The following is a 25,168-nucleotide window of genomic DNA, read 5'->3' on the forward strand; positions in this document are numbered from 1 at the left end:
GCTCTGTGCTGACAACTAGCTCAGAGCCTAGAGCCTGTCTTCAGATTCTGTGTCTCCCTCTCTCTCTAGCCCTCCCCTGCTCATGCTGTCTCTATCTCTCTCCCAAAAATAAATAAAACATTAAGAAAAGAAAAAAAGAAAATTGGGGGTCTAACTTATATTCAGCATCAAATACATCTCTGGCAGCAGTGGGGTCCTAGTATATGCTAAAATTGCTGTTCACTGGCCTTAAGTGAAATTAGTCCAGAAAATATATAGAATAAGAGTATTTTCTGCTAGTGAAAAGGTTTTTAGATATTCTGCTTAGGAGATAAAAAGCTATACTTCAAAAAACCAAATAATGTTTACTGATTTCCCAAGCTGAAGTCCTCATAGTTCACTGATGAACAAATCACATTAAATAGCCAAAGTACCTAAGTCCTAGTAGTTTAGAATACAAAACAGAAAAACAGTAACATTTATTTACACAGAATACATATATAGTCAATATAATAATAGATAATATATATTGAATTTTACTATGTATAAGGCTTTTCACATATATTAACTTGTATGATCTTCACAGCAATCCAGTGAGGTAGGCAATACTATTACTCTCATTTTATATTTACATTTATTGTTTACATTTATTATAAACTGAGTCACAATTAACTTGCCCACAGTAAGACACAGCTAATCAGTGGTGAACAGAAAATACTAAGAATGAAACGTAAATGAAATTTTTAAAATCGATAACACATTTATTTTTGAGTATGAGTAATTATGATGAACAACTATGATTAAGCTACCTGTTCATATGTTAACAAGTTATCAAAGTTTCTTGTGTATATAAAAGTACACTTGTGAGGTACCTGAGTGGCTCAGTCCATTGAGTGTCTGACTTGGGCTCAGGTCATGATCTCCCTGTTTGTGAGTTCAGACCCTGTCCTGACAGCTTGGAGCCTGGAGCCTGCTTCAGATTCTGTGTCTCCCTTTCTCTCTGCCCCTACCCTGCTCATGCTGTGTCTCTCTATCTCTCAAAAATGAATAAACATTTTAAAAATGTTTTAAAAAAGTAAAATTGTTTGTTGTTTTAAGAATAAAACTTTTTAATTATCATCCAAACAATACGCTGCAAAAATCCTTAAGTTAAGCCTCTAGCCTTAGCAGAAGCCTTACTTTTTTAAATAAGAAGCTATTGATAATGTGTTCTTCAGATTCTGTGTCTCCCTCTCTCTGCCCCTACCCTGCTCACATTCTCTCTCTCAAAAATAAACAGACATTTAAAAAAAAAAAAAAAAGAAAACATATGATTTCCCCCAAATAAATCCACACATTCATTAGGATCCCCCCTTCCTCAAGGCATTCTACTTGAGATGAGAACTATACAAAAAGGTTTACAAAGCATCTATAATTAATTGAGTAGATAAAACATGAAATGTATGCTATAGAATGATCTCAGCTGTAGAGACCATAGAGCAGTGAGCTACTGCTAACCAAGAAGGGAAGGCACCAGAAGGTTAGAGGGAAGGGAAATCACTGTGAGCCAGAGTGAAATGGGAGAGCATTGAGGAGAAAGAATTTGAGGTAGGCCTGGGAGCAAGAGTGATATTTGGAAAATAGGAAAGAGTGAGCAATGAAAAGTGAATAAGCAAGGGCAAGGGTGAGAGGGTAGGAAAGAAGCCTTCTGTTTGGGGAACATAGGGTAGAAGAGTTTGGCTGTTGTAAATGTCCATGTAGGTATGGGAGTAGTAAGAAGTAAGGTTACTATGGCATTTTAGGCTAGACTGTGAAGAATCTTAGATTCTGTCCAAACGAGTTTGATTTTTATACTGTTGTCACTGAGAACTGAAGGTATCTGAGTTGGGCGGTGATATAGTCAAACAGATGCTTAAGAAAAACTCATCCAGCCATGAATCTTGAGGATACAGAGAAGTGAAGAGACAGTAGGGTGGGGTAAGGCATTTTGGAACACCGTGTCACTTTGATTGAGAGCTGTGGCTGGTCCTCAATGGCTCTTAGGAGTTTAGAAACATTTGCAAAGCACATACTTTAAACTTAGAGTTTAAAAACGGACTTCCATTGTGTTTGCTGTTTTAAAACTAAAATGCACATTATAAATCTTTCAAAAGAAAATCCTGTCAGTAGTACCTCTGAACTACCTTCAAAAACCATCCACTATCACCCTACCATCTTCTTCACTGCCACCATCAATGCTCAGGAACCTCCCTCTTTCCACCCTTTCCCACCACCAAAAAGGGTGACCCTTTTGAAATTCAAGGCAGTCAGTATCACTCTTCCACTCAGAACGCTTCAAAAGTCTCCCCTTCACACAAAACACAATTCATAATCATGATGGTGACCTCAGGGCCGCCTCTGCCTTATTTACTACTTTCCTCCCCCATTCTGCTACAGCTACTCCATCTTACTTACTGGACACTGGTGTGCTCCTCCTTCAGAGCCTTTGCTTTTACTTATCACTCTGCCAGAAGTCTCTTTCCTGTTCCCTCCTTACCCACATAGGGGTCTATTCAAATTTTATCAGAGAACTTGTCCCTCAGTGTCCTATGTCAAATAACACCAACTTTTATCAATTCTATCCCTACTCTTTGAAAAAAAAAAAAAAGACACCTCCTTTTAAGTCATCACAATTACAGTACTTCAGGATGTATTACAAAGCTGTAATCATCATGACACTATGGTATTTGCACAAAAACAGGCACACAGATCAATGAACTAGAATAGAGAACCCAGAAATGGACTCACAAATATATGACCAACTAATTTTCGACAAGCAGGAAAGAGGATCCAATGGAAAAGAGACAGTCTCTTTAGCAAATGATGCTGGGATAACTGGAGAGCAACATGCAGAAGAATGAAACTAGACCACTTTTTTACACCATACACAAAAATAAATTCAAAATGGATGATAGACCTAAGTGTGAGACAGGAAACCATCAAAATCCTACAGGAGAAAATAGGCAGCAACCTCTCTGACCTCAGACACAGCAACTTCTTACTTGACATGTCTCTGGAGGAAAGGGAAATAAAAGCAAAAATGAATTATTGGGACCTCATCAAGATGAAAAGATACTGCACAGTAAAGGAAACAATCACCAAAACTGAAAGGTAACCAACAGTGTGGGTGAAGATATTAATCATTTTCAGATGTTTGGAGACTTAGTTTTAATAATGATATTCTAACATAAAGAAAAACCTCCTTTTATCAGTTGATTTTTATTTTTCCACCAGAATGTAAGTTTTTGAATGCAAAGAATTTTTTATGGCTGTCTCTCCAGTTCTTAGAACAAGCCCTGAGATAAACACTTAGAAAATACTTACTATTGAATTATATAATCTTTGAGTGCCTTCTAGAGTATAGAAGGGCTGTCTGCTGGGGCTGCATTATACTCCAGCTGGCTATTGCCCTTCCCACTCTCAGCAGGTAGAAAAGGAATCAAAATCCAAAAACATGGCCTCTATAGAAGGATATAGAAAGAATAACATCAGACAATCAGAAGTGTTTGCCAAACTTGTACTGCCTACTCTCCAAAGCTACTGACTTTTTTAATTGAAAATTTTTCCTTTCATGGCAATGACATGCTAATCACATTGTACCAAAGAATGTTGGAGGTTCATCCAGGTCCATGTGCACTTCTTCCTGATGTCCAGATACATTGTTTCCATTCTCTCCTGGCATTTGGGTGAGACCCTGTGACAGTTTCAGCCAATGGAAAATGTATGCCTCTGTGTGCCACTTCCAGGTCTGGCCCATTTAAGAGAAGAGAAGGGGAGGGGAGGGGAGGGGAGGGAAGAAAAAAGCAAACCAAATGAAATAAAACAAAACAAAAGTCCTTTTCTGTACATGTTCTTCTATGCTCTATCCCTTTCTGTCTGCTAGATGTTAATGCTCAGGGAAACCTTGGAATCCACATGCTGAAGCTTGGCATAGCCTCTGTCTGCCTGGCTCTGAATGACAGCACACAGCAGAGCTGCCACTGACTTAAATACCTGCCTGTTGATTCTGAGCCATCACACATGGGGTGGGTCTGTTTGTTAACATGCAATATTTGTCACATTCTTACTTTAAAAAAAATTCATTGCTTGCGTGAAGTTCGAATTTAACTGGGCATCTTGTATTTTTATCTGCTGAATCTGGCCACCCTACAATAAAAACAATCACATTTAAAGTCCTTACATATCCACCCAGAAACTTGTACATGAATGTTTATAACAGCATTATTCATAATAGCCAAAATGTGGAAACAGCTCAAATGTACACCAACAGACAAGTATATGAACAGAATGCAGTATATCCATGTAAGGAATATTATTTGGCCATAAAAACATATGAACTGCTGATACATGCTACACAACATGAATCAACCTGGAAAATGTTACGCTAAGTGAACAAGGTCAGTCACAAACACCCATATACCCTATGATTTCATTCATATGAAAATCCAAAAGAGAGGAATCCATAAAGACAAACCATAGATCGGTGGTTGCTTCAGGCTGGGGGAAAGGGAATGAAAGAATAGGGAGGCTCATAGCTGAAGGACTCAAGGTTCCTTCTTGAGGTGATAAAAATGTTCTAAAATTGACTGTGGTGGTAGTCGTACCCTTCTGTGAATAGTCTAAAAACCACTGAGCTGTACACTTTATTTTTTTAATGTTTTTTCAATGTTTATTTATTTTTGAGAGAAAGAGACAGAATGTGAGTGGGAAAGAGGCTGAAAGAAAGGGACACACAAAATCCGAAGCAGGCTCCAGGCTCTAAGCTGTCAGCACAGAGCCCGACACGGGGCTGGAACCCATGAACCAGGAGATCATGACCTGAGCCAAAGTAGGACGCTTAGCTGACTGAGCCACGCAGGTGCTTCTGAGCTGTGCACCTTAAAATGTACAATTATGCACTCATAGTATATGAATTATACCTCAATAAAGCTGTTTAAAAAAAAAAAAAAAAAAGCCCTTACATGACTTTATGTCCCAGCAAGCTCTAGCATCTGTGTCACTGCTCTAATGCCTTAGCTACCACACAGGAAGGCATTAAGCATTCCAGAAAGTGATCTTTAAAAGAGGGAGTTTAAATTGTGGTTTTGTATAAAAAGCAAATAAATAAAAACTTTAATTCTTCTTGAAGTGGTGGTTGACAAATAAAGGAATTTTTTCAGTCTCCAAAAATAATCTTGCCTGAAAAAGTAGATATGTAAATCATGAATATGTATCTCCATAAAGCTTTCTAATTTTCTCTCTTAAAATCTTCATTATTTTTTACTACTCAAAAACAATCCCTCCAGGGGCACCTAGGTGGCTCACTCAGTTAAGTGGCCAACTTCGGCTCAGGTCATGATGATCTCACAGTTTGTGAGTTCGAACCCCGCATCAGGCTCTGGGCTGAAAGCTCAGAGCCTGGAGCCTGCTTCAGATTCTGTGTCTCCCTCTCTTTCTGCCCTCTTCTGCTCACACTGTGTCTCTCTGTCTCTCAAAAATAAATAAATGTTTTAAAAAATCCCCCCAAATCCATCTCCTTAGTTAAAATATATTAATTATATAACTTCTGGAAAGTACTTTAGAAAGCATTTTTTTTTTTACATTTTTGTCCATACAGTCACAAGAGCACTATACTTCCCATCCATTTTTAAATTGTAATATATAAGGACTACCAACATCTTCATTTTTTTAGTCACACAATTGATATCACCATGACAACTTCCCACTAGAAGGGTAAAATTGGTTCAATTCTCCTACTATTTTATTTCATTTATAACATTTAGGTTTTAATGCATGGCTCTGCAGTTCAGATGAAAATGCAGTAGGTTTAAAATGTTTTTATATAGGGGCACCTAGGTGGCTCAGTCAGTTGAGTGTCCAACTTTGGCTCAAGTCATGATCTCATGGTTCGTGGGTTCGAGCCCTGCATCAGGTTCTATGCTGACAGATCAGAGGCTGAAATCTGTTTCAGAATCTGTGTCTCCCTCTCTCTCTGACCCTTCCCAGTGTTCACTGGCTCCCTCTCTTTTTCAAAAATAAGTAAACATTTATTAAAATGAATTCTTTAAGTCATCTATTATTTTGATTTGAAAAAAGCAGGAATTCGAGTATTTCCTAGTGAAAATGATTTCTAGTATTTTTGACATGAACAGATGAAATTTTCACTTTTTTTGTTTCATTTTTAAGTTACCCATGAAAAATTAGCAAAACTATTTTTCTTTGTAGGTATCAGTGAATGAAGTCAAGCAATTTTTATCACATATATTGGAACGAAGAAAATTGCTTAAAGTAATCCATCAAAGAGAAAATGCCTTAGGAAGAAAGAAGATTCAACATAAATTAAGAATAAAAGGAATTCAAAATAAAGATCTCTCGAAAAGAAATAAAAATCATTGTAAGTAGAATTCTTTCTAACATGTAAATTAAAAATTACTTGATGTAATCTAAAATAAAATTTGAGATCTACTTTCTGAAAAATCTTAGAATATAGTCATAAATATTTATACACACAAAAGCTTTAAATTTTTTCAGCTTCTTTTAAATTCAGAATTTGTTCTAATGATAATAAGCAAGGTTGATAATTAGGACTCATGGATTAAAAAAAATCTCCAGCGGTGCCTAGGTAGCTCAGTTGGTGTAGCATCGACCCTTGATTTCAGCTCAGGTCATAATCTCATTGTTCATGAATTCCAGCCCCACATCGAGCTACTAGCCAACAGTGCAGAGCTTGCTTGGGATTCTCTGTCTCCCTCTCTCTCTGCCCCTCCAACTCACTTTCTCTCAAGTGTAAATAAACATTTTTTTAAAAAATCTCCAAAATTATGTGGATAAAATACTTATTATTCTAATAGAAACACTCATACTTAAAACAAAACCAAAATTCATATAGTGTCCCTTTTTTTTTCTAATCTAGCAATCTAAATCTTTTCCTAGGAAAAACATACCCAGTTGATAGATTTCTCTGAATGCAAGAAGGGTCTAGAAAATATAAACAATGTCTACATAGCTTCTGTATGAATCAGTTAACTAGAATCAGTTAACTAGCCCTCAATTATAAAACTTAGGAATCATTTCCAACATTTAAGTCTGTCTCATGAAAACTGTCTCTTTTCTAACAGATATGTATGAATTTCTATCTTATTAGCATCTTTTTTAAGAGAGGGAAACTTCTTTGGCAGAGAAAAATTAAGGGTATCAGTTTTTAATGGCATTATAAAATTATGTAACATCTTTATTTTAAATCTAAGTCATATACATTGAAATATTCATTTGACCATTTTTTGATGTAGAAACATAGCTTGCCTTTTATTTAGCATTGGTCTAATGATTGTTATTTCTAGTACAAACCACACTCAAACTGCATCATCCATGATTTCTCATCTTACGTTTTCAATGAACAAGGGACTAAAAACATTTATGGAACAATCTGTGAACAGAATCCTTCCAGATATTTGTAGACTTTTTCCTCAGTAATTTATAGATGCTTCACCTAAAATTAAATTGGATAATTATTAAGGGCTCTCCTTTATCAAGATTTTTCATTTTTTTTCAATAACATTAATAGAAATACATTTTCTTTTTGTAATCAGTTTACATATTTTTTAAATGTTTTATTTAGTTTTTAGAGAGAGAGAGAGCACAGGTGGGGTGGGGCAGAGAAAGGGGAGGACAGAGGGTTCTGAAGCAGGCTCCATGCTGACAGCAGCCAGCTCGATGTGGAGTTTAAACTCAGCAACCATGAGATCATGACCTGAGCTGATGTTGGAGGCTTAACCTACTGAGCCACCCAGCTGCTCCAGTTTACATATTTCTAATTAAATTCTATAATTACAATAAACAGGGAAACTGACCCAGAGAGGTTTGGGATCAAACACTCCAGATCATTGATAAGCATGCCAGGTGGGGGAACAGAACTGAACACATTTACTAAAAAGAATCCCACTAGCTGCAAGTATTTAGTGTGTTGTGGACATCAGTAAGTAAGTTAGATAGAAGAAATGAAAAGTAGGGCCTCCTGGGTGGCTCAGTCAGTTAAGCCTCTGACTTTGGCTCAGGTCATGATCTCACAGTTCGTGCATTTGAGCCCCACATCAGGCTCTGTGCTGACAGCTAGCTCAGAGCCAGGAGCCTGTTTCAGATTCTGTATCTCCCTCTCTCTCTCTGACCCTCCCCTCCTTACACTCTCAATCTCTCTCTCTCTCTCTCTCTCTCTCTCTCTCTCTCTGTTTCTCTCTTAGAAATAAATAAAACACTAGAAAAAAAAAGAAAAAGAAAAGTATTGCTTAATTTGGCAAGTAAGGAAGGTAGAGATTGTTGAAGGAACTTCTGTTTAAAAGAGTAAATAAGTGAGTCTTGCCTGGGTGACTCAGTAGGTTAAGCATCCAAATCTTTTTTTTTTAATATAATTTATAGTCAAATTGGCTGTACACATACAATGTGTACAGTGTGCTCTTGGTTTTGAGCGTAGATTCCCATGGTTCATTGCTTACATTTTTTTAAATAAAATTTACTGTCAAATTGTCTTAAGCATCCAAATCTTAATTTCAGCTCATGTCATGATCTCACAGTTCATGAGATTGAGCCCCATATTGGGCTCTATGCTTACAGCACAGATCCTGCTTGGGATTCCCTCTCCCCACCTCCCCTACTCACTCTCTCTCTCTCTATCTCTCTCAAAATAAGTAAATAAACTTTAAAAAAATAAAATAAAATAAGTAAATAAGTGTATCACTACATTGTATGCCTGAAACTAATATAAAACTATATGTTCATTATACTGGAATTTATAAATATAATAAAGTAAAAAATAAAAGAGTAAATAATACCACCCTTCAAAATAGATCTCTTTCCCTTATGTAGAAGTGGTTATATTATATCTCTAATAATAAATAATAAGCTATCTCTAATTGAGAATTTTCTATATTGTCTTAAGTGCTTTATCCAATATAAAATAGGTTATACTATCTCTACTTTATAACACATGAAACCTGCAGCACAGAGAAATATTTGCTTTGCATCACAAAAGTTATTTAGTAGGAGAACTAGAATTTGAACTTAGATGGTCTGGTGCCAAAGTTCTCTAGGCATTATGCCATATGCTTCTCACAAAAGTAAGGTGACAATAATCAAGACATTTTAATGTCATGCTCCTCAAAATGGCTTTGGGCAAATATTGAACTACATGATAAAAATGCTGCAATTTCCTGAGCACCAAATTTACTTGAAGGTTTTAAGGGAAGTAAATAATAGTAAATAGTTGAAAACATTTTTATTTTAGAACTAACAGCTATAATGTATGTTAAAGATTTCAAAATTCATGTTTTGATATCAAAACAAAGACTTCAGAGAAATGCCTTCCTGTTCTCCAGACCCCCAGAGAGTGTACATGCATTCATCACTGAATACCTCAATGTTCCAAGGACATTTGAGAAGCCCTGTCTTCTAAGAGTCTGAAGATTTACATAAATTAGAAAAATACTTCTTTCTGACAGAAGTACACATATAGAAAGGTGGTCACTGTTAATAAGACCAATATTTCTATCAATAGATAGAAATTGAGAACTAAGAGATTCCAGAAATTCTTATTGATTCTAGTTGATAATTTTTATGTGAGTCTTATTTGATAATGATTTTTAATTTTTTTAATCTCAATATAATTTTGGAGTGTTTTCTTCCACATTTACTCCCAAGGACTGCTTCACTGCTCAGTTGAAGAGCTCTGGATATGACATAAAAATGTTGACATGCATGTACCTGAAGTATCAAGGTAGAGTTCTGATAGGAAACAAATAGCACATTTAAATGGAGTCATTTAAGAAAAGTTTAATAAAGGGTTTATTTCTAAAAGTGTAGACGGGGGTACCTGGTGGTTCGGTTGGTTAAGCATCTGACTCTTGATTTCCATTCAGGTCATGATCTCAGTTTGTGAACTCGAGCCCCGTGTCGGGCTCTGCGCTGACCATGGAGTGTGCTGACCATGGAGTACAGAGCCTGCTTGGCATTCTGTCTCCCCCTTTCTCTATCCTTCCCCCACGTGCTCTCTCTCTCAAAATAAATACAAACAACATTAATGAATTAACTAATTCATTTCAAAAGTATAGACAGATATAAGGAAACCACCAAGTAACCCCCAGGCTAGTAACAGCAATGCTATTACCACACCTGGGTCTGAAGGGTCATAGGGCAGTAGTAGCTACTGGAATGCTGAGAAAGAAACTAAGAGGTATATTATGTAGAGAGAGCTTTCTTTTTTTTTTTTTTTTTTTTACAAATAGTTTATTGTCAAATTAGTTTCCACATAACACCCAGTGCTCATCCCCACAAGTGCCCTCCTCCATGCCCATCCCCCCTCCCCCCCACATCCATCAGTCCTCAGTTTTTGTCAGCATTCAAGAGTCTCTCATGGCTTGCCATAGAGAGAGCTTTCTGATAGAAATGTGACCTCAGGACAAGTGATAAAGCCATCCTGCAGCAACCCAGATTGAGGAGCCAGCGAATAAATATCCCTGCCTCACTCTCTTCCCTTCATATTTCCTGCTGGTGCCTTTCAACCAACCCTAACCAGAAGCTGCAAGGGAAGGGAGACCATTGATGGAGTCCATAGGGGTTTGTGTCCCAGGACATAGAGCAGGATGGAGAGGATCTAGAAAGGCAGTCAGAAGACACCCAATACACTGGGTTTTCTAAACAAGGGAAATTAGATAGCATAAACGACAAGAATGAGGACTTTTAGTGACAAGCAATAAAAGTATAGGTATTAAAAGTAAAGGTACAGAATCATAGAATTAATTAGGGAAATTTGGAGATGTTCTAGACTAATATCCTTCATCAGTTATCTCTAGCAACTCCTACTTAGATATCTGTGACTAAGCTCACTATATCATACAATGCAGCTTATAACATTATTTAATATATTTGTTGCTTATAGAGTTATTAACATTAAACCAGAATCACTTCCTGACAGTGATCTTAGGTGTTAGTGTGTATTAAATTATGGTAGTGGGAGCTGGAAAGAACAACCCAACCCCTCTGTGGACTCCTACAATGAAGCTGGTGCCTAACCTCCCCAAATACTGTACCTTGTACATATTGTTTCTAAGATCCTATATGCTATTTGGAGCACCCACTCACAGTGATGATTCATAACAAACTTAGAGCAAATTGAAATCTTTTTCACACCTGAAAGTGAGCCCAATGCATCAGTCAGGGTTCAACCAGAACATAAAGAACCAGTAGGAAATATATATTAAAGGATTTATTGCAATGAATTGGCTAGTGTGATTCTGGGAGTTGGCTAGGCAAGTCCAAATCTGTAAGGTAGTTTGTCAAGAAGAGCAGGCTGGAACTCTTGGGCTTTTTCTTCCTCAGGGAAACCCCAGTACCATTCGTAAAACCTTTTAACTGATTATATCAGACAAACCTAGATTATCTCCTTTGCTTAGAGTCACCTGCTCATGGTTGTTAACCACATCTATAAAATACCCTCACAGAAACAACAGCTCTTTGATTTAATGACAGGACTCTAGCTTAGCCAGGTAGACAGATAGAATTGACCATGACAACCAACACATAATCCATATGTGTTCATCTAAATTTTTGAATCGAAGTATAAAATTTTACACTGATGTCTATTAAATTTCATTGTGTCCAACTATTATATCAGTTAATTCATAAGCTATTCTCTTAGTTTTCTGTCACTCAAAATTTTGATAAACATCTTTCCAATCTTTTACCCCAAGTTTTTTTTTAAGAAGTGTTATCAAGATACAGCCAAATTTAGAGGTTAACCTACCATAAATCTCTAGAATTATATTTACCCACTGATCAACCACATAAAAATCTAGTGATGAGGTTGAGAAAATAAAACCTTATTTATCAGAGTGCCTTGTACAGTGTACACTGACCTTGTTATGGAAGATAGCTTAATAGGTATTTGTGAATAAAAGGTAGGTAAACGTCTCTTCCTGATCCCCCACCTCCAACTCAACACAGAAGCCTGGTGTCAGCTGATTCCAAATATTTACACATGGAAAGAAATTGCACTGTAGAGCCAGGGAGAAGAAGTTTGTTGTTTTTGCAGGAGTGAGAAGAAAAGAGAATGGGAGAACAAATACAAAGAGAGCAGACATAAGGAGCCAGAAAGATGGCTATTGACTGTGCTAACTTGAGAAACCAACACAAATCCAAAGTTGGGGAAACCCAACTGATATTTTAAAATCAGTGATGCCTAAGATGACCATTAAAGTTGTTTTTGTTCTTAGAATTAATGATCTTTCATTCTGCTCTATGAAATCATTGGTAAAAATCTATATTCCTGACAAATGCTTTTCAAGAGTGAATATTCTTTGGAACAACTTGAAGAGTTGTTGGTTTCACTGTGGGTCAATGTGAGACAGTCTAGGAATAGTACCTCTTGAATCACAAGTTAAGAGAGTAGAGTAACCTTCTCTATCTCTTTTGAACTTCACAGGATGTAGAATTAACCAGGAATATAGGTTATACATGGTTATCAAGCTGGCTAAAATCCTTATTCTCCGTTCAGTTCCCACGTTAGCATTTTACACATAGGATATCATAAAACATGGAATATAGGTGTTCTATAAAAGTTCTATAAAAGTGCTATTTCCAAGACTTACTAGTCTTCCACATTGGAGAAATGAGATTTTATTTTACTTAACATTATCAAAAACCTTTCCTAATTCTTAGTGACCACATATCCTTAACTCAAGGCTTACAAACCATATATAATAACCTATTAGAGATCAAAGAGATTAACATCAAGCTGCTTCTAGAACATGAATATGTTTCTCCACATCTTGAAAAGAGAGGAACTGTTTACCCATTTTCTATTGTTCCCCTACCTAGAATTTGTCAAATAATAACCAATAGCATTTTCACTCCCATTACTTCAAGGCAAGATCTGTGCGTGGCATTGTATCTGTCACATACTTAATGTGAATCAATATTTGCTGAGTTAAATTGAGTTGGGTTCTTTTTATATAAAGCTAGGATGCAAAATCAGGTCTTCTGACTCCAAATTCAGCATTCTTTGCAATATACTATACTCTAAGTGCCACATAAACATAAGAGAGCCTTCCATTTATAGAGTATATTTGAATATTGTTTTACAGTTGAACATAATGCTTTCACATTCATTCTTGTTTTTTGACATGTTCATTTTCCCTTGGGGTATCTTAATAAACACCCTAAACTCTTAGAGTCTGCTTCTCAGGGAATGCAACCTACATACCATTTAATACCTTTCCTATTACTGATTTTTTTCTTTACAGAACTTTTTTTAACAAGTTGGTTTTAAAAGAAAATTACTAAAGATCTCCCATTCTAGCAAAATGATAGGTTAATCAAGTATGAAGATCCCACTGCTACAAATACCTAAAACTAATGCCTAAAATATACCAAACTCTCTCTCTCTCTCTCTCTCTCTCTCTCTCTCTGTCAATGCAAAGCTGGGTTCAGAGGAAACAAATCCCCAAGTGCTAGAAATGATGAAAAATAGGGATGCAAATTGATGTTTTGGCAAACTGTGATCAGAGCTGGTAATGCATGAGCCTTGGATTTTAAATCCCAGCCTGGGAAAATCAAAAAGACATTAGGATTTTTGACAAGGCAATTGGAATGAAGAGCTGTGAATAAAACTGAGAGTTTTACAGAGTTGTGCATGCAGTGAAAGGGATATTAGGAAAAAACAGATAAGCCATTTCCCATTTTAGGCATATATTGAGGAAGCTCTTCCTCTATTTAGTCTTTCACAGGGGAAAACATCACATAACGTTCAAAGGAATAACTCACCAGAATGATACAGTGTCGAAGTTGAAAAATTCAGGAAAATCTATTAAACCATGAAAATTAATGGAGTTTGGCAAAGTTGCTGGATTTAAATTTAATATATAAAAATCAATAGCATTTCTGTATATGATACAAAAACAGCTAAAAATGAAATTACTAAAATATTATTAAATATTATTTAAAATAGCAATAAAAACTAAAAGGTATCTAAGAATAAATCTAACAAAAGATCTATAAGCTGTTAAGAGGAAAAACATAAAACTTTATTGAATAATATAAAAATTACTTGCATAACTGAAGAGTCTTTATGTTTATGAATGGGAAGACTCAAAGTTCTGAGATATCATTTCTTGCCAAATTAGTTTAAAAATTGCCCAAAAGGGTTTTCGTGGAAGCCAACAAACTAATTTTAATAGCATATATGAAAACAAGTCTCAATGTAGACTTGGCTATGGCCCAGATACTTTTGAAGTAGAATGAGAAGTGGAACTTGCCCCGCTAGATTCATACTACAAAATTATATTTGTATAAACCGTATGGTATTGACATATGGATTAAAAAAATAGAAAAGAGTCTAGAATCAGCCCCATTTATAAAGAGGAATTTGGTATATGATGGATATATTACAAATCAGCTGTGAAAGAATAAACAGATTGTATGCAGGCAACTGATTCTCATTTGGAAGATTAAGATCGGATCCCATTCTCACCTCATACACAAATGTAACTTCTAGGTAGATTAAAGACCTAAATATAAATATCAGAATTTTAATAATAAAAAAACTAAGATATTGGTATAAGAAATGAATTATTAAAAAAGACTAAAGTAAAGCCATGATGACAAAATTAATAAATCTGACTACCTTAAAGGTAAAATTTTTAATAGCTCTTTTTAATCATAGATTGAAAACCCACACATTAAAAGAAGATATTATAACAAGAAATAATTGGTTGTACAAAAAACAACTACAAATCAACAGGAAAAATAAGTAGAAAACTCAACCAAGGGGCCCCTGAGTGGGTCAGTTGGTTAAGTGTCAGACTTCAGCTCAGGTGACGATCTTGTGGTTCGTGAGTTCGAGCACTGTGTCTGGCTCTGTGCTGACAGCTCGAAGCCTGAAGCCTGCTTGGGATTCTGTGTGTGTGTCTCTCTTTCTGCCCCTCCGCCACTCATACTCTGTCTCCCTCTCCCTCAAATAATTAAACATTAAAAAAAATTTTTTAACTGAATAAAGGATACAGACAATTCTTAGAAGAGGAAAAAAAAACAAAGACCAATAAATATACTTAACTAGTAATTGCAGAGATTCAAATTTGATAAAGATTTACCATTTCACATAGATTGGCAGGACTAAAAGATCAGATAACACCATAAGCAACCCAGAATTTAAGGTAATGAGAATTTTTATATATCACTGTTGGAAATGGTGCGCCCTATTTGAAGAGCAATATGATAATATCTAGTAAAGTTTAAGATGCTTATATGCTATACTTGGCATATGTACTTTTAGAAATATATCCTACAGAAATTCTCACATATCTGTATGAGAAAATGTGTGCAAAGATTTTCATTGCAGAATTGGTTTTGGTAGCATTCAAGTGGAAAAAGCAAATATCTGTGGAATGGGTAGGGTAAATAATGGAGGAATGAATAAACTGGTTTAGTCATACAAAGAATTTTGACCATTGGCACTGGTTAAAATGAATGAATGAAGCCTACTTGTATCCAGATAAATAAATCTCAAAAGGTGAAATGCAAATTGCAAAAGTATATATAGTATGATGCTTTTATATAAAGTACAGAAATAATACTGGGTACATATATGTAGTAAAAGGGCTGCATAGCAATTTCAGAACAATAGCTACCTCTGAAGAGACAACAAGGGGTTGGGAGTACGTTAGGAGGAGGCTTTGAGTGTATTTGTTCCATTCTGTTTCCTTAGAGAGATCCCTAAAACAAACAAGGCAAAATGTTACCATCTGTTAAATTATGTGAAACAGGAAGGTTATGTTGAGGTATGTTTTCTTTTCTGGATTTTTTTTTATGTCCAAAATATTTCATGATTAATTTTTTAGAGAAACGAATGAAAATTAGTACCACTTGCCACACAGATAGAATCTATAGATGAAAATACAGTAAGTATATTAACTATCAAAATGTTAAAGTTTGTGTGTACCACTTACAATTATCTCATGTACCCTTTGGGAAACAGTAATGTAAAGTGATGCAAATTAGCAAGTGCAGCTAATTATTAAGCCAGCCAGCAGGCATTCTTACCCCCCACACAGGGCCTTGAATATAGCCTGTCACCATCTTTCTCTTGTCCCTTTTGCTCCCACTCATTACTGAAGGGCTTTCCATTATCCAAGGTTTCCTACAAGCATTGTTTTCTTAAGTAATCATGTCTAAATCAACAAATCCGGGTATGGTCAGGTGTGCATAATGATGCTCTGAATCATCAACACCAGATTAAATCATGCTCATTATCTTCTATTGCAGAAGATGGAGGAATATATTGTATACTTTTTAGACAGATTTCCATCAGAAAACAGTCAAAGTAAAATAAGATATGACTCATTTAATGGGAAAAAATTATTTATATGAAACACATTTCTCGGTAATGTCTGATACGGGCACCTGGGTGGCTCAGTTGGTTAAGTGTCCAACTTTGGCTTAGGTCATAATCTCACAATTCATGAGTTTGAGCCCCACGTACAGCTCTGGGCTGACAGCTTGGAACCTGGAACCTGCTTCAGATTCTGTGTTTCTCTCTCTCTCTCTCTCTCTCTCTCTCTCTCTCTCTCTCTGCCATTCCCCCTCTTGTGTTCTCTCTCTCAAAAATAAATAAACATTAAAAAAATAATGTCAGATAAAAAAGTATTACTATAAAAAATAAATAAAATTTTTAAAAAAAGTATTACTATAAACAAGTCATTGTTTTAAATACTTAAATTACAATACACCTATTTTTAAATTTATTTTGAACTCATTTTTCAAATTTTTCAGTAATTGATAATAAATTTGTGTTCTTCACATAATTCTGCATATTGTATAGCTCTGACAAACAGTATGAGCAGACTGTGCAGTCATTCTACCTACATGTGAATTCTTGCCTATGAGGGACTAACTGTATGACCTTGGGCAGGCTACCTAACCTCTCTGTGCCTGTATCACCTTATTTGTAAAACAGAAATGATAATAGCTCTGTCCTCTCACAGTCAATGAAAAAACTGCCTGGAGCCTAAGTGCTTTATAAATGTTAGCTTTTATTATAATATAATAAGTATTATTTGGGATTCTTCACTTGTTTTATAAACTATATTTCTTTCTGCTAAATTAAGAGTTTGGGTAGTGAATTAGTCTTTGAAAGTCAGAATCCTTATTATTTCAAGTTTTGCTTAGTAGATATTTGAGGAGAAAATGTTTTCCACTTATAATACAGTTTGTCTGCCATTTCCTAGCAATACTACTGAAGGTATTTATGTTTAGCAACAATGGTGTTGGGACAGTGTGAATAAACTTGGTTATTATAGATATCTGTGCTCTTATCCAAGTGCATTTGAGTTGATTATATCTTTATCTGACTAAACTCTTTGCTGAGTCATTCTTTCTTAGATGGAATGTTATTTTTAGTAATGGATCATTATTCTCCCTCCTTATCTGGGATTGTATCTGCCTGGCAGACATTAAGGGCAAATGTGAAGAGCTCTTCTGATGCATTATTCAGAAAATCAGAAGCTAAAGTTGGTTTATATTAAATACAATTGAAATTAAATAGGAAGGATGCAGTGTCTGTGTAGGCAAGATTTTCTGCAAGGGAAAGAACTTCCCATTTTTATCTGCTTGTATCATTTTAATGCTGAAAGCACCTGGTTTTTAGTCAGACTAAAAGACATTCATCTCCTAGCTTGTTAATTCCTTTAACTCTCAATGATCCTTCAGGTCATTTTTGATACAACTATAATTTAACATACAAATATTTTTCTTTTTGCTTTTTAAGATGGTACTTAAATACCAATTTAAATACTTAAATGGTATTTGTTTATTTATTTGAATTTGAATTTAAATGTTAAAGTTTTAGATGTGGTGAAACATATAAGAGACTGAGGAATACAAGATAGGACATGGGAAGGAGTTGGGCAAAGATAGGGTTTCAGGAGAAGTTTAGGGCTTTAAGAGTGAATTGCGCTAGACGATTTCCCCTTTCCCGTGGGCAAGGGGTTGTGCTGTTACCACTTTGTCAATGGCTTCAGGCCACCAGTACCCTGAGGGGGCTAAAAATCCCTGTTGAGGACTTTGTCCTTTTTGCTAGACCTCCACGTTTCCGGTAATCTTTGTTTCTATTCTCCTCAGTCACTTACCAGCCACATGTAGACTTGTTTCATCCATATAATTTCAAACTCCAAAATAATTGTGTCTGATCAGAGCCAACTGCCTACCACTTCTGCTCTTTCTTTTCCTGTACCAAACCTGCCTTCACCTTCACAATGACCTCTGTTCCCTATCCCCACTCCCCTCTCATCCCTCCGTCCACTCCCCTTAATATCCCTTACTCTCATAGCCAGCCTGGACCACATGACTGAACATGACCCTCAAGCGCCCTCATTCTTTATTTAAGATACACCACCTCCCCTACCTCATTGTTCCATTGGTTCATTTGCATAGACTGGTATCTCCAAATGGAATGCCAGTTTCATCTTGGCCTAACAAACTCCTACCCTCCTTTCAAGAACTATCTGAGGTGTCCTTTCATCTATGAAGATTTCTTTATTTCCCTTGGCAAGAGTCAGGTGCCTCAGTGGGCATTTGCTGTTTGGTGGCATCTCATCATCCATTTTACTTTTCTCACCATCTCAACTTCTTTATGAGGAATTAAGTCTTCCCCAGTGGATAAATTCTTACAGGAATGTAATGAGAAGCTTTGTCTTCCCTAATTAGACCCATCAGACTTGCCATGGAGTCTGGAGCAAAGAGGGGAAGATCCTAAAAGGACTGGATTTCAATCCATTCCCATAGCAATATCTGTGTCCCTGCTTCCAGAAAGTTTTGATTCCTGAGACCTACCCCAGTGAGTTTATAAGTTTTCAACAGCCTCCCAATAAGTTGCTTATTCTTAAGTCAATCAGATTAGATTTCTATTGCTTACAAACAAAGAAGGCTCCTGTACTCTCAGAGTGCCTTATTACAGAGTGCCTACCACATGGCATTGTAATTTTGGGTAAACATGTCAATCTCCACTGCCAGGCTCAGACAGTGTCTCCATCGTCTCTGGAAACACATTATCTAGCATTGTGTCTAACACATGATAAGTATTCAATTTATACTAATTAAATGGACGAGTAGACATATGAATAACAGAGAATAAGTTGTTTCTAGCTCTTTTCCATTAATATCTGCAGCAAGCAAGTGAGCCCTTTTTGTTCCAAAGTTTTGCTTTGGAATTCATTATCAACAAAAGGATTCTTCATGAATTCCATAAAAACAGGTGATAGGGATTAAGGAATTGACTTGATTAGAGAAATTTATAGTTGAAGGGTCAGCAAGAGAAGGCATGGAATCTCAGTTCTCCCATCATCCTACAGAGAGGTGAGCTGAGTCCTAGGATTGCTGAACACATGGAAAGTCTACCTAATACACTGACTACCTAGAGCATAATCGTGAGAAAATGACCTTTTCAGAGGTGGGTTACTGCCTGAGCAAGTCAGATGTCCAGCACCTGGAGACCTTGGGAGCCCATGGGAAGTTACAGTTCCTCCTATTTTTAGAAGGTAGCCACTGATCTGATAGGAATCTGAGTTGGGTGCATCCCTTCTGACAGGAAGATGGAGCAGCTTGTTTTCCATGTAATCCAGAGTTGGTATTTGTATTAATTTGCTAGGGAGGTCATAATAAAATACTACAGGCAAGGTGGCTTACACAGCAGAAATTTATTTTTCACAGTTCTGGAGCCTGGAAGTCTGTGATCAAAGTGCCAACAGAGTTGGTTTCATTCTAAGGCTTCTCTTCTTGGCTTATGGGTGGCCACCTTCTCAGTGTATCCTTACATGGTCTTTTCTCAGTGTCTGCATCCCTCGATGTCTTCTTTCTCTTCCTATAAGAACACCAGTCATACTGGATTAAGACTCACCCTAATGGCCTCATTTTAACTTAATCTTCTCTTTAAATACCTTATCTCCAAATAAAGTTACATTCTGAGATACATTCAACATATGAATTTAGGGGAACACAGTTCAGCCCGTAACAGCATTCAAGTTAGGTATGAAATAATAATTAAGACTGCAGATGTAATAACATGTCAAGAACTCTCTATAAATTATGTCTCTGACAAATACTGAAATACAAATTCATCTAGTTGAAGTACTTCCCATACTTGCTGTCATCTGGCATACCTACTCCGCCCTCTTTTACTCCTGATGCTCATCCCCACTGCCTCTCAAGTCAGCTTAGAGCCCTTCTCAGGAAAGAACAACTGGCATCCACTATTTGGCTGTTTCGAAGATTCCAGATTCAGGGCACCTGGGTGGCTTAGTCTGTTGATTTTGGCTCAGGTCATGATCTCATACTTCATGAGATCAAGCCCCACGTTGGCCTCTGTGCTGACAGCAGGGAGCCTGCTTGGGATTCTCTCTCTCTCCCTCTCCCACCACCTCTCCCTCCCACTTTCTCTCTCAAAATAAATAAATAAGCTTTAAAAAATATTTTCAAAAAAAGAAAGAAGATTCTGGATTCAGGAAGGATCTTTATATCAAGTTCAGAATGGTCTCCTCAAGTCATTTCTTGACTATGTTTTCCTCAAATTTAGAAATTGTTAAACCATAAGAAGGAAATTAAAAGTGTTGTCAAGAGAATTTTATTGATAACTAAGCACTCTTATAGTAAAGAAAACTTCTGTTTCAATACATTTGGGAAGTCAAAAATATAGTTGCAAATAGAAATAAAAGCCATGAGTGGAAATCTGTAGTGGTAGATCGTTTCTCATATGTATGTGCATGCAGTTGGCCTTTCAAAATGTATTCTTGCTCTTTGAAAGCATGGTAATAGGAGCAATTGCTATTCAAATCACAGATTGGTAGGTTTTTTCCCGTTATTTTTCCTCTTTATTCATGGCTATAGATAACATATAACTCAAAGAAATTAGATACTAAAAGTGTCTAGTGTTACTGAATTGATTGGATAACTTGAAGCATTCGAAATAATTGCAAATTAACATTTAAGTAAAACAATTTTTTTAATTTAACAAAGAAATTGAACAACTCTGATGGTTTATCAGGGGGGAAGAAAAACAGGAACCACTTTAAATTTTTGTAATCTTGTTAATGAGGCATCAAATCTCAAAATGCTTCTCTTTTAAAAATGGTTCCAGGCATGGTTCACCTAATCAGAGGTTTGTTTCACTGAGTGTCATAATGGACTTCAAGAGGCACTGTGTTGTGGAAGGGTGTGTGTGTGTGTGCGTGCACATGCACATGTGCACATGCACTGTGGGGGGAAAGTGTGAGCTGTAAAGCTGACTCTCCCTCCAAATAGCTTTCTGAATCTGTAAATTGATGACAATGGTTTGAAAATTGTGAAGTGTTATGTAAATGTTTGAGAAATATTGTAGCAGGTAAAATTCCATTTCTTTATTTCTTCAAATCCTATAAAATTAATTCTGAGTTCTCATACCAAAAAGTCAAGTTGTTTTGGTACGCTCTCTCGAGTGTTTTCTCCAAGGTCTCAGAAAGGTTGTTGGGGAGGAGGAGGGAGCCATGGGCAGGGCAAAATTTTCAGGGAGATTCTCTCCTCCAATCGTAGATGTACATTGGATATCTAGGAGATGCCCATTTCTTGGTCCTCATATTCTCTTGGAATCTTATAGCTCTAAGGTTTATGGGCCTTGCTCAGACAAGGGAGTCTGCGAGATGAGCCCTTGGTGTCTAAGATCATTTCTTTAGAGTACACCAAGCAGCCCCTTCCCTCAAAGCCTTCCCTCCTGCTTTGTACTTGTAGAACCTTGCATCCCTTTCTCATACTGGGGAGCATCTTCCTATCCTCTTACCATCTAACATCTTCCTATCTCCTCCACCCTCCAGACACTTTAACAAAAGACAGGAAGAGGATACTTCTGTAGACAGCCTCTATCTTCTGAGCAAAACCAAGGTGATCCTGAAATGCAGAGGTTAAAAAATAAGAGTGTAAAGAAAGAAACATTTTCCTCTACCTTTCTAGTTTTTGTGTGGCTTTTTGCTGGGTTATTAATTAAATTGACATAAGACAAATTAATAGAAAAACAAACTTAATTTCATATGGGCAATTGAGGCTTATAAGCCATCCTGAGGAGGTAAGGTCTGGGGCTTCAAAAGGAAGGAAGACAATTCACAGAAAAATGGGAAGAACAAATGTTTGATAAACAAATGTTGTCATGCCATGTAGACACAATAGGATGGAGAGGGTTTTGAACAAACATACCCTACTAACTTCCCTTCATCTAACCCATACTCTTCATAGTTATCTATGAAGATAGTGATACCTATCTTCCTGGACTGGGCACTCTATCTAAATTCTTACAGGCGATTAAGGGGGAGGTAAAAGCCTCTTCCCGAATCTTTTCAGCCTTGAATGTCCTTGGCTCAAAATAATCCACATGCCAAAATGGCACATATTAGGTAGGCTCATCTGAACCCCCTCATAAGCAAAACCCAAACTAATATGGCAGCACATTATTTTTAAAATATAAAACACGGGGTGCCTGGGTGGCTCAGCTGGTTAAGTGTCTAATTCTTGATCTCAGCTCTGGCCATGATCTCCCGGTTCATGAGACTGAGCCCCACATCAGGCTCTGTGCTGACAGTATGTAACCTGCTTGGGATTCTCTCGTTCATTCTCTCTCTCTCTCTCTCTCTTCCCACTCTCTCTTTTTCTCTCAAAATAAATTTTAAAAAGACAAAATATAAAACATAAAAATAATGTTATTTTTCCTTGTTTGCCCATATATAGTAAGAAAGCAAGCAAAGAAAAATTTCACAGATGAAGGAGATCAACTATTTAAGATGGGCATCAAGATTCTCCAGCAGTCTAAAAGCCAAAAACAAAAAGCAGAGTAAGTCTTTATCCAGTTACCTAAGCCAACTTAAATTTCTGGCTGAGAAGAAACAACAATTTCAAAATCTTGTTTATTGTTAAAAGCTTATTGGGATAACAAATAAGTTTATTTGCCCATGAGCTTTTGTTTTTAGAAAGATCAATTGATATTTAAAGAATCCTACAAATTATCAGCCTAAACAAACAGAATTGTATGTGAAATTGTGGTCCCTACACTTTAAGTGAAATGCAGAATTAAGGCACTAATCTGAATATTCAGGCAAAAATATTCTGTTTGACTTTAAAATTAAAGTAGGTATTTCAAATTTAATTTAAATATTCAATTTAAAATTAAATTAGGTATTTCTAATAAAATAATTTCTGTTATTTGAATTAGAGTTATTTGCTTTAAAATGCTTTATTCTAACTCAGTATTTGTAGAGCACTTTGTGGTTTTCAAGGCACTTTCATGTATGTGATTCCGTTATATCCCCAGAACAGCCTTATGACTTAAGAAGAGCTTCATTTTCCCCCTGCAAACAGATGGGATCCAAGATTCAAAGATGTGAAAGTGAGATGATCACAAGTACACAGCTGGGAAGTAACCAAGCTATGGCCACATGGTCTCACTCCATGTTCATCATTTCTCTTTTCCCTTGTCTACTTTGTCTGATGGGGAGAAAGAAATATTTTGTCCCCAGAGTAGAGGGACATTAGGTGACATTAGGTCACCCCTCAAGTCTGTAATTAAAACCTTGGGAGTGAATCCTAGCTCTGCCATTAACTTGCTGTGTTATCCCTCGGCAAGTTATTTAACCTTGCTGTGCTCTAGATAGTGCGGTCAGGCTCTTAAGAAGGACAATGCCCAGCACATAGTAAGCAGAAGATAAGCATTTGTTATTTTTATTTCTAGACCTCTAAATGGTAAGAGGAAGGTGTGAAAGAGGAGAAAACAAGTATGTCCTGAAGCAATAATAAAAAGATTGGGCTCTGGAACTCCAACTAGGAGGCATCTTCTGTTTTCACACAAATTGGGCATACCAGCTCTGGGGAAAGCAGCCCAATGCTGTGGCAGCAGACCTTAGATAGGGCAGCAGCAGAGCCCCTGAATTCTTTCTTAAAATTCAAAGCTTCCCAAAAAGTGTAAGAGTACAGAGGATAAAGGGGTACTCAACTACAAACAACTTCCATTTATTAAGCCCCTCCTTTGTGCTAATTATTGTTCTGAGTATTTATGTGTGGAATATCATTCATGGTTCATAATGATATTAAGAGGCATAAATTATTATCCCCAAATTACAGAAAAGGAAATGGAAGGTCAAAAAATATTCTGTAATTCTTCCAAAGTGACAAGAAAGGAGGTAAAGGAGTTGGACCTCTCTCTAGGGAAAGTTAGAAACTCCTTATAAGAGCAAAGGAAACTATCCCCTGCAAAACCTGGTCTCATGCTGAGCATCTCTGGGGGCTGCATGATGAGGATGGGGTTAAATCAGACCCCGACACTACAATCCAGCCTGATAGGGAAATCTGCTCATTCATGTGCTCACTGAATGCATGAGTAGGAATAGAGAATTCTCAACCCAGCCCACCTGAATGAGAGAACAATGGAATTCTGGAAAGGGGCTGGTCCCTGAGATTTCAGATTAATAGCAGGTAAACCCAAGATGAAGGCCCACTGGGTATACCCTATTAAGTTCAAGAAAACCCTAGATTCAGTCTAAAGGGATAAAATCACTATTAGAAGCTCCCAAGTAACTATCTACTTAATCTTGATGGGTGCCTTCCTCTTTGGCTTAAAGAATGGGGAGAAACCCAAGCTCAGAAAGGAGACCATCCAACTGTGCAGAAACCTTCATGCCTGCCTAGGCGTCATTCAATCTCAGGCTATTCTTGCCTAACTTATCCTTGTTCAAGAGTGCCAGAAGAACAGCTTTTGTTTTTTCAATATTTATTTTTCACTAATCTCTACACCCAATATGGGGCTCAAACTCACAACCCCAAGATCAAGAGTTGCATGCTTCACCAACTGAGCCAGCCAAGCACTCCAAGAGCACCTTATCTTTGCAGTCGAATAGATACATGAGAGTGTGCATAAAGCTGAGTCCCCTGACCCTTCTGAGTTGGCAGATAGAGAACTGAAACCTAATCTTATCATAGCAAGAGACTTCAGGAATTTGTGGGCAAACTGAGTGAAATTCCTTCAGTTATCAGGATGGTCTGCTTTCCTCGTAAGCCAGTTACATATAATATAGCCATCTCTAAGTTCTGGTCAGAGGAGAGAAGAAAAACGTACTGGCCAAAGAGAAATAATTTCTCTCCCATTCAT

The 25,168-nt window shown here is 36.7% G+C and overlaps 1 protein-coding gene across 4 annotated transcripts in view; it reads left to right on the forward strand.

Moving 5' to 3' along the window:
- Positions 1-25,168, forward strand: part of SEL1L2 (SEL1L2 adaptor subunit of ERAD E3 ligase) — a 94,676-nt gene that overhangs the window by 5,453 nt on the left and 64,055 nt on the right. For 2 of the 4 annotated variants that reach the window (XM_039219115.1, XM_039219116.1), the window contains exons 2-3: positions 6,202-6,370; positions 22,759-22,861. In XM_039219115.1, the coding sequence (XP_039075046.1) occupies positions 22,812-22,861 (50 nt within the window). In that variant the 5' untranslated portion in view covers positions 6,202-6,370; positions 22,759-22,811. Of the gene's footprint in view, positions 1-6,201; positions 6,371-21,347; positions 21,389-22,758; positions 22,862-25,168 lie in introns of those variants that run through there. The other 2 variants (XM_039219113.1, XM_039219114.1) reach the window with 1 other exon arrangement.

This window comes from Hyaena hyaena, unplaced genomic scaffold (assembly GCF_003009895.1).
Source record: "Hyaena hyaena isolate Hyena2069 unplaced genomic scaffold, ASM300989v1 scaffold_789, whole genome shotgun sequence".
In the NCBI taxonomy this organism is placed as follows: Eukaryota; Metazoa; Chordata; class Mammalia; order Carnivora; family Hyaenidae; genus Hyaena; species Hyaena hyaena.